General features: G+C 42.6%; 1 protein-coding gene across 1 annotated transcript in view; it reads right to left on the reverse strand.

Annotated features, from left to right (window-relative positions):
- igf2bp3 (insulin like growth factor 2 mRNA binding protein 3) overlaps positions 1–13,521 on the reverse strand; it is a 108,471-nt gene that overhangs the window by 54,353 nt on the left and 40,597 nt on the right. The window contains exon 3 of the mRNA XM_033046389.1: positions 2,842–2,890. Within this exon, the coding sequence (XP_032902280.1) occupies positions 2,842–2,890 (49 nt within the window). The remainder of the gene's footprint in view (positions 1–2,841; positions 2,891–13,521) is intronic.

The following is a 13,521-nucleotide window of genomic DNA, read 5'->3' on the forward strand; positions in this document are numbered from 1 at the left end:
TAAAAATGAATTGAATTCATTGAGGAGCAACACATTGTTGCCAGCCTCTGTTTATAAATCAGAGCATTGAGTATAGAGGTTGGGATGTAATGTTAAAATTGTACAAGGCATTGGTGAGGCCAATTCTGGAGTATGGTGTACAATTTTGGTCACCTAATTATAGGAAGGATGTCAACAAAATAGAGAGAGTACAGAGGAGAATTACTTGAATGTTGCCTGGGTTTCAGCAACTAAGTTACAGAGAAAGGTTGAACAAGTTAGGGCTTTATTCTTTGGAGCGCAAAAGGTTAAGGGGGGACTTGATAGAGGTCTTTAAAATGATGAGAGGGATAGACAGAGTTGACATGGATAAGCTTTTCCCACTGAGAGTAGGGAAGATTCAAACAAGGGGACATGACTTGAGAATTAAGGGACAGAAGTTTAGGGGTAACATGAGGGGGAACTTCTTTACTCAGAGAGTGGTGGCTGTGTGGAATGAGCTTCCAGTGAAGGTGGTGGAGGCAGGTTCGTTTTTATCATTTAAAAATAAATTGGATAGTTATATGGACGGGAAAGGAATGGAGGGTTATGGTCTGAGCGCAGGTATATGGGACTAGGGGAGAATAAGTGTTCGGCACGGACTAGAAGGGTCGAGATGGCCTGTTTCCGTGCTGTAATTGTTATATGGTTATATGGTTATACTCCATCTACAAATTTGCAGATGACACCACTGTGGTGGGCCAGATCACAAACAATGATGAGACAGACTACAGAAAGGAGACAGAGAACTTAGTAACATGGTGTCAGGACCATGACATCTACCTCAATGTCAGCAAGATGGAGCTTGTTATTAATTTCAGAAAGTCCTCAATTGCCATCTATGGTGCCGAAGTGTAATGGTGGAGCTTAAATTTCCTTAGCGTAAATATTACTAACTATCCATCTTGGACCAACCACATTGATGCAAGAACCAAGGTGGCACATCCGCACCTCTCCTTCCTGAGGAGACAGAGGAAATTTAGCAATCCTTCAGCAACTCTTACAAACTTATACAGATGCATACTGTCAGGTTGCGCTGGGTTTCAAACAGCTCCGCCCAAGACCCCAACAATCGCAGGGAGTTACAGATGTAGCCTAATCCTTCAAACAGACCAGAATTCCCACCATTGACCCCATCTACACTTCACACTACCTCAGAAAAGCAGCCAACATTAGAAAAGACGTGCCACTCCGATCATTCGTTCTTCTCCCCAACACCATCCGGCAGAAGGTACAGAAGCTTGAAAGTATGCACCATCAGATTTAGGAACAGCTCCTTCCCTCTATCAGGCTTCTTTACAGTCCATCCATATGCTAGAGTACTGTCCTATTCACTGCCACCCATTGCAGACATTGTACTTTGTTTATGGAGCAGACAGATTTAATGCAGAGAACCATATTCAGCATACTGTATCTTGCCCTTTGCTCTCCCTATCTATTGTATTTGTGTTTGATTTGCTGGTATTATATATGGTACATCAGAAACACGATCCATATTTGGAGAGCATGCAAAACAAAAAATCTCTTCCATAGTATCTCTGTGCATGACAATAATAAACCTAAACCTATATCTTGCAAGAGAACACAAACTGTGCAGTTAACTGCTCTCACAATATGATCTGCCAGTTCAGATTTATGCAATTTGTACCCCTTTTCCCGTGACCTCTTCAGAAACTCATTGTGTATTATTCTCAAAAATACTTGACGTCACTGTTCTACTGAGAATAACCGCTTCTAATTTCTGAGTTCACTTATTCGCCTACACCTTTGTGCAGTCTGCCTCTGCCCACCTTGGTGTTGACTACACTTTGAAGTTTGGTGCCGTCACTTTCTGCTTTGTCCATCAGATAACAGGCCAAGTGATTCATGGGCCAGTGCTATAATTGTAGAAATGAGATGTGCAATGATTCAGATCAGTACAGAGATAATATGGACATGGGTGAGAGAGAAAAGTATGAGCGAGCACAAAAGACACAGCAAGCGCAAGTAACAGGTAAAACAGAAAATACAAGTTGAAAGGGTTGTAGATTTAGGCTAGTACAAGATGAAGGAAAAAGTGGGAATCAGCAGACACCAAGTGTAGAAGTTTGGAGTGTAAATAGAATTATTGGGAGTAATAGTTCAGGGATTGTGACTAGCATTACATCGGTGTCACCATATACATGGAGGGGGCACCTGAAAAATCAGGTATAGGTAGGTTCTAGCCGAGTACAAGCCTGGTTTAGATCCAAATGACATAACAGTCCAAAAACTGCCAGCAAAAGCTGGCAGCAGCTGCAGACCTGGCCACACATGGCCAAGTTCAATATTATTTTCCCCGTTTTCAAAAGGTTCAACGATGGCCAAGAATGCACTTCCTGGCCACACAAAATCACCTCGGGATTCACTTTTCCCTCGTTCAGACTTTATTTCACTCCATCCTTTCCTTCACTTGCTTGAAGTGTTTCCATGGATCCCCAGAGACAATGAAATCCAACTAAATTTGATTCCTGGCAAGGGCATCATGCCCACTGACAGTGTTTGCTTTCAGTGACTTCCACAAGCAATGAGAGTTATTATTACCCACGTTCCTTGAAGCCAAGTAATTTTATAGCCCACTTTACCCTCCATCTGCCATCATTCCAGTTCTGAATTAATATTGGAGCTACCACCTCATGAAATCTCCGTCAAAAAAAAAGAATCTTTAAATCCTTAACGTGCCCCTTTTTACTGCTCCAGTCTCCTATGTACACAAAGACAGGCCAGGAGGAAGTGTTCTAAAAGCCAACACGAATCCCCATTATTTACCAAATTTAGTTATAATTTAAATAATTATACACTTACCTCCCACTGCAAATGAGGAGGAATATTCCTGATCTGGAGTTTCCGACTTCTGTGGAAAGAATGGAAAGGTAATATGAAAAATCAAACAATATAGTGAATCGTTTTTTCCTTCGGTAGCTAAATTTTCCAATGTAAACACCGATGTCATGATACTTCAAAATGAACGTTTCCATTTCTGGCCCCATCTACATCATCTTTCACATCACCGTCCCAAAGAAAAGCTTATTGTGTGGAGATCTCGATTAAACTCCTGAGGAACAGTATTCCATACATGAGAGCTGCTGCCTTACAGCGCCAGAGACCCATGTTCAATCCTGACTATGGGTGCTGTCTGTACAGATTTTCTATGTTCTCCCAGTGACCTGCGTGGGTTTAAGGATCTCCGGTTTCCTCCCACACTCCAAAGATGCACAGGTTTGTAGGTTAAGTTACTTGGTGAAATTGTAAATTGTCGTAGTCTGTAGAATAGTATTAGTATGCAGGGAGCACTAGCCAGCGCTGACTCAGTGGGCTGAAGTGCCTGTTTTTGCATCTCAAAACTAAATATAGAATTTCCTGTAATCCAAAACCCATAAAGGCATTGTAGGTATACATTCAATTTAGTCTCATTCACAATGCTCCTAAGTAGAGGTCAAAATTTACACTCCAAATACATAAAAATATTGACAAGTCAAAAGAAAAATCCAGGATATTTATAAACTTCAAAACTGAATACAAATTCACACACAAATCGAGGTTGTGGTGAAACGCTCAAAACTCGTTCCAAAATTAACTGCAGTCACTGCTACAAATGCCTAAGAATTACATCTTTACTCACGTGATTTTGGATAGTATGCACTCCAGAGGCAAGAACCCCAATAAAATTTCGAATGACATTTAAGGTGGAAGGGATTTGAAATCATTGAAACAGAAGTTCCGTTCTAGTAAACAAAACTGAAACTATTACTGAAACACATAAATGTGTTCAGTGTTTATTCTCCATTGCACTTTCATTTTATTTTCCACAAAAGGGGAATTTTCTGAACCAATATATGTCAACAATGTAATCACGTCTGCAATCCTATTCCAACCATGCCAAAAATGAAACAACTGTCCGAATCCATTCAACTGAACAGCCACCCGCTTTCCATGTCACCCGTACAGGTTACTGAAAATGGGATTCTGGTTTGAACGCAAAAGGATACATTTAACACTGCCATAAGATAATAATTCTTATCTAATTTCTGCAGAAATTTATATTATAAACTATCCTCCACCTGATGGGCTCAATGTGCACATTTTGATGACACCAGGTGGGAATAGGAACCTCTACAATGACAGCATGCAAATACATAAAGCAACACCATTCATATTTTCGCTATTAGTCATTCGGAAAATGCCATACCTCTAAATACGCAATGCAAGCAAGCCCAAAATTTGAAGTGTCCAACAATGCTTCATGCTTAGGAAGCATTTCAAATAGATTAAAATTAACCTGACCAATGGCCAATTTGGAGGGGCCAAAGTAGGAGAAAGTGGCACAAGAAGGATGTGCGGTAGTAAGTAATGGTATGGGTGGGGTGGAGGATGCAAGAGACTTCCAAAGCAACATTCAAATTATTGCAATATTACCTCATTTAAAGGTTGCAACTTTAAAAAAAATGTGAACCATAACTTAGCACAATACTTCAGATTTGTAAAATACCAAGCTTAAGTGAATATCTTTAACTATTTCAATGCGCATTCAATACATTTTGATCATTTCCAATTCCCTGGAAAAGTATATTCAAGACCAAATGAGTATTTATTTTTGCAAAATCACATTTAAAAGCCGACTAGTTTTATAATATAATAATAATAAATTTTATTGTCATTGCACATAGGTGCAATGAGATTTGGTATGCAGCTTCCATCCGATGTCATAACTTAAACAACTAATAAAATGTAGACACCCAGAGAAACATGATTTATAAAAAAGAACAGTAAAACAGTCTAAAGTGCAAATAGTCTGTGCCGGGTCGATGTGCGACGTGACCATCCGAGGGAGACAATTCATGGGAGTGGGGGCACTCAGCCGGGCCGGTTCAGAGCAGCTATAGCTGCTTTAATGATGTTAATTAACACCTTAATGGTGTTAAAAAGATACGGAAACAATCAAATGCTTTAATGAACAATGCATACCCACAAAACACGTTTCATTTATGAATAGTAAATTGAATTGAACATTCCACAATTTATGCTTAAATTTTAAACTCAAGTGTGTTGAAAAGTGTTAAGGTAACAAATATTTCTATCATTTTGAAAACTTGATTTAAATAGTTGTTTGCAACAACTCACTATTAAAAACCTTTTAATCATCATGAAGCATGTACCGGAACAACTTTAAAAAAAATCTCAATTTACTGCAATACAGATATACTGCATGCCTGGATAGAATAAATGAATAGTCAAGTCGAACAGAATCTGATGACAGAGCAACTTTTCCAATGCCCTTTATCAGGACAAGAAACAAATTGAACCATTTGTAAAATAGATGACCAAGAAATATAGCAAGACAAGAGCCAAGAACATCGCTATTCTTAATATATTCTCAACTTAATAGAAACTGAATTTAACAAAAAGGAATGGAAAGCTTAAAAACAGAAACCAAATCAGGTAAAAGATAGAAAGCAGCCAAAAACCTGGTATTTCCTCAATTCATAATTGCACTAGGGTGCGGGATTCCTTACATCCTTCCCTATTGGAAAATAAAATGTATCCAGGCAGCTTTGAATCTCAAACTCTATCCTAGGTCAGTATTCTATCAAAGAAAAACTTTCAATTTTACCATGAATTCACTGAACCATATGACACTGCAATGTACTTTCTAAATTCCAAGCATGCTTATTACTTAGCTCATGAAATAGTTCACAAGAGCAACACAGATCACACTGAAAAAAAAGTGCCTAGGGGATTGTAGATAGTGCTTTAAAAAAAATCTATTTTGAATCCAAGCATTAGTGTTTACCAAGGCCTTCAAATAAGGCAGAGGAAGACTAAACCAAAATATTGCTCGTTATTTAAACCAAAAATTACTCTTAACTCTTATACCTCATGTTTTCAAATGGACTTCATAATATTTGTAGCATTAGCTATAGCATGTTAGCCAATTAGAATGCTTAGTAATTATAACCCCGCCTAATTATAACATTCATAGTGTAAGATCCTGCCCACTGTCTACCAGTCAGAGTAGCAGTGTGAACGTGTGATGGATGACCTGCTGTGTAGTTGGTGACCTGAACAATAAAGATGCTTGTGTTTCAACCCGTGTGAGTTTGAATCCTTTACATGGTGTCAGATTATCGGGTCTACCCTGCGTCTGTCTACCGCAATTTATTTTGTTTACCAGTTTTTATTTGCGTGTTTTTTTGTGATTTGGGAACATGGCTAGCTCTTGTCGAAAGCCTAGCCCGCTTGTGTTTGATTCTGATATCGTCTGATATTTGCACCTGCTCAACTGGATGGGAATGGACAGGTATTGGTGCCAGCTGAATCTATAGACAACTCCATGGTGTTGCTGAGAAAGTTTAGAGAACTGCGTGACCTGCCGTCTAACAGAATCCAAGAGAGGACAAGATTTTTTGCCCGAGTGCAACAGCCTGATGAACGTGTGAAACGATTCATCAGCGACCTGAGACACATCAGCTTTCGATCAGTTTTGGTGAGATAACAAATGAGCTTGTTCGAGATAAAATTGTGGGAGGAATGAGCGATCGAAAGCTGCGAGCTGAACTATTACGGAATGCAGAACTGACTTTAGATCAGGCTATTCATGCTTGTCGGATGGCTGAGACTGTGGCACCACTGGCTGATTATGATAGCGCGAATGCTAATCAACAGTTAAATGTGAATCTGGCTAGTTACTCTCTGCAAAGATTTCTCTATGCATCCAGCATAGAAAGGAGGCGCTGCACTGGCAGCAGCCTGTCGGCAGCGTGTCCGTTTTTTTTCAACTTTTTATTTTTTTTTAGTATGTTTAAAAGTCTGTTTTTAATGTTTCTTTGTGTGTTATGTGTGGGGGGTGGTGTGGGGGGGTAAGGGGGAAACCGTTTCGGCCGCCTCTTCCATGGAGAGGTGATTTTTTCAGGTCGCCTCCCCCGTGGCCTAACAGCAAGGATCGGCGCTGACTTTCCCGGAGACGCGCCCGGAGCTTCAGCGGACGGGCGCAGCGTGGACTCTCGGCGCGGAGCGGGTGAGACCACACTGGAGGGGAGCGCTCCGCAGCCTGAAGCCGCAGTCTGCAGAACTCCAGCTGGTGCGGCGTCTACAGCCCGGGATCCCTCGTGGAGGACCCGGGGGGAAGAAGAAGCTTCCATCGCCGGCCCGCGGCCGACTTCTACCGCGGGTGCGGCATGGATTTACCATCTCCCCTGGAGGGGAGCTTCGACCACCGGCCCTGCAGACTGCAGTGCTTCCGGCTGCGGCACGGCAGGTACTTTAAAACTTTGACCGCCGGCCTGCGGCCTTCACCAGCCTGAAGCCGCGGTCTCTGGTTGGGAAGAGCCGATCCTGGACTCGCCTTGACTTTGACTTTGTCCCTTACCATCTGGACGCCCGCAGCAACGGCTGTGGAGGGTGGTGGTCCCGACCACGGGGGAAAATGGAGGAGGACTGGCCAAGCTCTGTGCCTTCCACCACAGTGATGAATGCTGTGGTGGATGTTTGTGTAAAAATTTTATTGTGGTTGTGTTCTTTATTATTGTACCGCTGCTGGCAACCCAAATACCACCGACCTTGGTTGTGTGGCAATTAAATTATATCAATTATATCAATCAAAGTTCAGAACATGCCTAACACGAGGTGCACAAACTGTAACTATTTCCACCCAATTTAAAGCTGAACCCACTTAAATGCAAGTTCAGGGTTATCGAAGTCACTTACATAGGTCACGTGTTCAGTAGCAATGGGCTAAAACCAGATCCGCTGAAGACTGCAGCAATCAATGAGCTGCTGGTACCAACTGACATCACCAGCCTACAACGATTTCTAGGCATGGTCAACTACCTGGGAAAGTTTATTCCCAATCTCAGCGAACTATCAGCCCCCCTGCGTCAACTAACCCACAAGGACAACACCTGGTCCTGGTACCCGAACAACCAGTGAGCTTTTGAGACTTTAAAACTACAGCTCGCTGGTGCACTCACTCTGTTTTACGTTAACCTCAACCTGCCAGTTACAATAATCTGCGACGCATCCCAGTATGGACTAGGTGCTGCATGTCTGCAGACCTCTTTCAACGGTGATATTCTGCCGGTATCCTACGCTTCAAGAACACTAACAGATACCGAACAGCGTTATGCCCAGATAGAGAAAGAGCTGCTTGCCGTGGTTTTTGCCTGTTCCAAATTCAAAGACTTCATTTTTGGCAAAACCTTCACGGTGGAGATTGATCACCAACCGTTGGTTACAATCCTAAGCAAACCTATCCACGCTGCCCCAGCAAGGCTTCAACGCATGATGATGCAGCTTCAACGGTTCGGCTTCCGCATTATCTACAAAAGAGGCAAAGACATGCACATCGCAGACACTCTAATCTCGGGCACCATGCGCCACCAGCGAACAACATCCTTACGAACAAGAGGAATTCTCCGTTCTGAAGGTTTCCTTCGTTCCAACTGACCGACTGCGCCGCCTCGCCGAACACACTGCCACGGATAAGACCTCCCAGCTGCTAACTTCAATCATTAAAGGCGGCTGGCAAATCAAACAATCCCGCTGAACTAAAACCCTACTTTCTGGTACGTGATGAACTGGTGTTACAGGACGGAGTGATCGTAAAGGTCATCCCCCCCTCTCTGTGTAAGGAGTATTACGAGGGGATCCACTGTGGCCACCCAGGCATGGAGGCCACCCTACAACGCGCCAAAGAAATGATCTACTGGCCCGGAATAACAAAGCACATTCGGGAAAAAACAGAGTCGTGCGCGATCTGCAACAGGCAAGCGCCACACCAGCAAAAACAACCGCTACTGTCCCAACCTGCTCCCTCCCTACCATGGTCGTCCGTGGCCGCCAGTATCTTCGACTGGCACGGGAAACACTATCTCGTATTAGTGGACTCGTACTCGAGTTGGTTCGAAATTGATGTTCTACCAAACATTGATTTTCTACCAAATAGTCATCCAGAAACTCCGGCAGCACTTCGCCGTACATGGCATTCCAGCCCGCCTTCAGACTGACAACGGGACACAATTCTCCAGCCAAAAGTTCAAAGACTTTGCCAAGCGCTAGGACTTTAAACATGTCACCAGCAGCCCAGAGTACCCACAGTCCAACGGACTTGCCGAACGCGCTGTTCGCTGCGCTAAACATCTTATGCAAATCCCTTTCCTGGCAAAATCTGACGTCTACCTAGACCTGTTGAACCCGAGAAATATTGCCAGAGATGGTGTTTTAGGCTCTCCAGCCCAACGACTGATGTCCCGGCGAACAAGACCTCCACTGCCCGTGACACAGGATCACCTAAAGCCTAAAGTTCTCTGCCCCACTGTAATTTAAACGCGCGTACAATCCAATCGAGACGCGCAAAAACGTGCCTATGACAAGACCAGCTAGCCACTGAAGCCACTAATCCAAGGCCAAGTGGTTCATTTACGGACAAAGGACATACCAAACAGGGGTTCATCAATGGCCCCGCGAAAGAGCCACGCTTCTACCTTGTCGATGTTGGCGGCACCATCTACAGACGCAACCGTCAACACATCCTTCCAGTGAAAGATCGACATCCGGCGCTCCAGGGTCCTGACGCCCCCCCCCCCCCCCCCCACTGAACTTTAAAGTGATCGCTGTTCCAGTCGTTCCAGTGCCTGCAGCTGCTACCCCCCCATCACTCCCCGCGCCGGTCTACTCCCTCTCCCCCTTTTGTACCCGGTTCACCGGTACCCCCGCGACGGTCCTCCCCTATGGTGTCTCTGCAGAGCCCTATTGGCTCATCTAAACGTGCCCTTAACTTTTCAGAAGAAAAGGTTGATGAGGCAGCTCCCTACCGTACGCGGACCGGGCGAGTTATTAAGCCGCCTGTGAGAAACGGCGACTACGTTTAACCTCATTATTCTTAGATGTGGCATTTTGCATTTAACAATCCATTTACTCATCGTAGTGATAACGCTGCATCTACTTTTCATTTGTGGAAGAGATGTAGCATTGGTTATAGCATGTTACCAATTAGAATGCTTAGTAATTATAACCCCACCTAATTATAACATTCATAGTGTAAGATCCTGCCCACTGTCTACCAGTCAGAGTAGCAGTGTGAACATGTGATGACCTGCTGTGTAGTTGATGACCTGAACAATAAAGATGCTTGTGTTTCAATCTGTGCGAGTTTGAGCTCCTTACAACATTGTTGTGGCTTGAAACAATCTTCAATGCATTGTATTTTTGAAAATCATATCAGGATACATTTAAAACTATAACTCAAGAAAGTGTTTCAAAATGGATACTGAAAAGAAATTTAAATAATTATTTTGTGCAAGCATTAAAATGTAATTGAAGAGACTGTCAGCATTGGTAGAAAAGACAAATATCAAATAGTACATTTTGTGATTCAGAAAAGAAGGGTTGGACAGCCACACAAATAGAGTTTTGGCTAACTGTGTAGATATTTATGTCAAAAATGTTTCAGCTGTTTCTCCAATGAATCATAGGCAACATTTGTTGTTAATTTTTTTTCTTATGATGTGGCTTTGCGAGCAAAGCAAGTAATTATTACAAATTCCTGGTTGCCACTGAAGAGGTGGTGAGGTTTCCTGGGCAGCTGCAGAACACAGTAATGTTGAACTGCAAGCTCCAAGAATTTGAATCAAACAAACGTCAGAAGGTGGTGGGTTTGGAAGGCTCTGATAAAAAATGTCTCACAAGTTGCTGCAATGTATTGAATGCATACAGCCTCATTATTTTGGAGGACGACATGGAAATGCAAGGTACTCAGTGCATGGTCAAATACTCTGTAGCCCTGGACAGCTCAAGTATCTAACCAAGCAAACCGAATTTCACACAATACCTCTGATACCCTCCAGAAGATACGCCTAAAGTTTGTTAGTGCCTGGCATTTGATTTGCGACCAAAACATCACACTTGCAACCAATATAAGACACCACAAATGCCCTCTCTCTATAATGCCAAAGTAGTAAAGTAAAATATTTACTACTTCATCTAAAAACAGAATGAGTGATTCACCCAGTCTTCTCCCAGTCACCACCACCAAATATTCTTCAGTCCGTTTACTTATCTACATAATACAGGCATGAGCCGGTAATAAAAAAAGAAAAAAAGAGTGAGATGGGGGTCCAGGGGGCAACTGGTAGGGTTCCAAGCAGCAACGTCCCTGGCGGGGGTAAAAGGGAGCAGCGCCCCCTTTATGCAGAATTTTTTTGATAATCGTACCTTGAAATGACACAATTTCCTTGCTTGTTTACCCTTAATTTATACTGTAATTTTTTTAAATTATACCTTACAACACATTTTACCCGATTGAATCAGGCAAGTGTCGATATAGTGTAGTGTCTATGACATACACTCTTGAATGCAGTGCGAGTGTTGTGTACGTGTACATAACTCTGTGCTCCCCGCCCCAACCCCGTTAAGGTAGGCCTAGGGGACAGAGGAAAACCAGGTATTCTCCATGTATGGAGCTGAGCGCTAGCCGTAGAGATGCGCATGCAAAGACGGTCGGCACGCACCCGCGTACATGCTTTCCGCTAAAATCGACCCCGTGGATTTCCATGCACTCAACCATCGGCGCAGTGGATCACTGTCTTGCGGAAAGCCATTTATATTGGAGATTTTGACTTTTTTTTTAAACCGAATTTCAAAATCAGCGGAGAAATCTCATGCCTGATAATATCAAACAGCAGCCAAGGGTACTCGATAAATTTAATGTCATAGACCCCAAAACCTTGACCTTAATGATAAGAATTCCAATCCCAGAACCACTCAGCACAATCACCCTAGTAGTTCCAGTTCTTTAAACTGGCTTCCGAAAAAGGCAGAAAATTGAGTTTTCTTCTGTCCACAAAACGCACGTAAAGGCCAGCCCATCCCATCTGTCAACACTATCAATACTAAAGTGACAAAAGCTGCCAATGCTCATCAGTAATATGTTCTCTGATGGCTCAACTTGGCTTCTGCAAAACCATTTGGTTGTTAAGGTTTGCAGACTTGGTTCAGATATTGATCAAACATAATCCCATAATATAGTTTTGGGTCAATAGACCAAATGACCAAGTGTAAAGCCAAGAAACCAGCAAATTAAAAACATTGATGGGAACCAGAGAATGGATGGGAACTCCACCCTTAGCTAGAATTATACTCAGCAGGAAAACATTTATGGTTGTTGGATCTCAATTTACTCTTTACTTACAGAGACATTTAGGGATGTTACCCAGACCCAATCTTACCTGCTTCAGAGGTCAGAAGTGGAATATCTGCGACTGTTTTTTCCAGGAAACACACCCACTAGTCCCATTTCGTACTCTACAGATACCAAAGTATGTGCACACCACAAAGGCTAAACAACTCAAGCTTGGACTGGTAAATATTATTCAACATTCAGAAATACCATGACCATCTGCAGCCAGAGCATCTCAGTCAATAAATCAACTATCCCACCACTCCAACTACTTCCATAATATTTAGCTGCTTACATTTTGATTAGAAGCTTAACTGATTCACAGTAACATAGATACTGTAGTTCCAAAACTCAAAAACACAGCTCAGAAGCTGAAGAAGGGTCTCGACCCAAAACGTCGCCCATTCCTGCTATCCAGAGATACTGCCTGTCCTGCTGAGTTACTCCAGCATTTTGTCTAGCTCAGAAGTTGAGATGGTTCACTTCATGGATAATGCAACGTTACAAAATATCTTCTGACCATTTAAACAGGCAGAAACTTGGGAGAAACCCTTGCACATTCTCTACCTTCCTGCAACAGCACTTGGGCTCTGCAGGTGAAAATAGCCCATACCAGTTACCTTTTGGTTGGTGGTGTAGTCAAGAGTGTTTTATTAGGAGTCATAGAGTGAGACAGTGTGGAAACAGGTCTTTCGGCCCAACTTGCCCACACTGGCCAACAATGTCCCGGTACGCTAGTCCCACCTGCCTGCGCCTGGTTCATATCCCTCCAAACTTGTCCTATCCGTGAACCTGCCTAAAACTGTTTAAACGTTGGGATAGCCTCAAGTACCTCCTCTGATAACTTGTTCCATACACCCACCACCATTTGTGTGAAGAATTTACCATTCAGATTCCTATTAAATCTTTTCCCCTTCACCTTGAACCCATATCCTCTGGTCTTCAATTCCCCTACTCTGGGCAAGAGATTCTGTGCATCTATTGTCATACAAACAAAAATGTTTTATATACATTTATACATATATTTATTTATGTATACATATTAAAAGTTTTGTTGTTCATTATGGTGTTTACATATGTTCACATATCTGTTGTGTTGCTGCAAGAAAGAATTTCATTGTTCCGTTTCAGGACATATATTAATAAATCACCCTTGACTACACAACAAGGTGTCAGGGACGGGCTAGAATCACACAATAATAATGCAAAGACAAAACAAAATGCCCCCAAGTCTACATAGTTTGAAGCTGATTTGGAGGTTGAAATGTTTAATGGACTGATAGTTGTAAGGAAGAAGCTGCTCCTGAACGTTA

This window comes from Amblyraja radiata, chromosome 2 (genome assembly GCF_010909765.2).
Source record: "Amblyraja radiata isolate CabotCenter1 chromosome 2, sAmbRad1.1.pri, whole genome shotgun sequence".
NCBI classification, from domain to species: Eukaryota; Metazoa; Chordata; class Chondrichthyes; order Rajiformes; family Rajidae; genus Amblyraja; species Amblyraja radiata.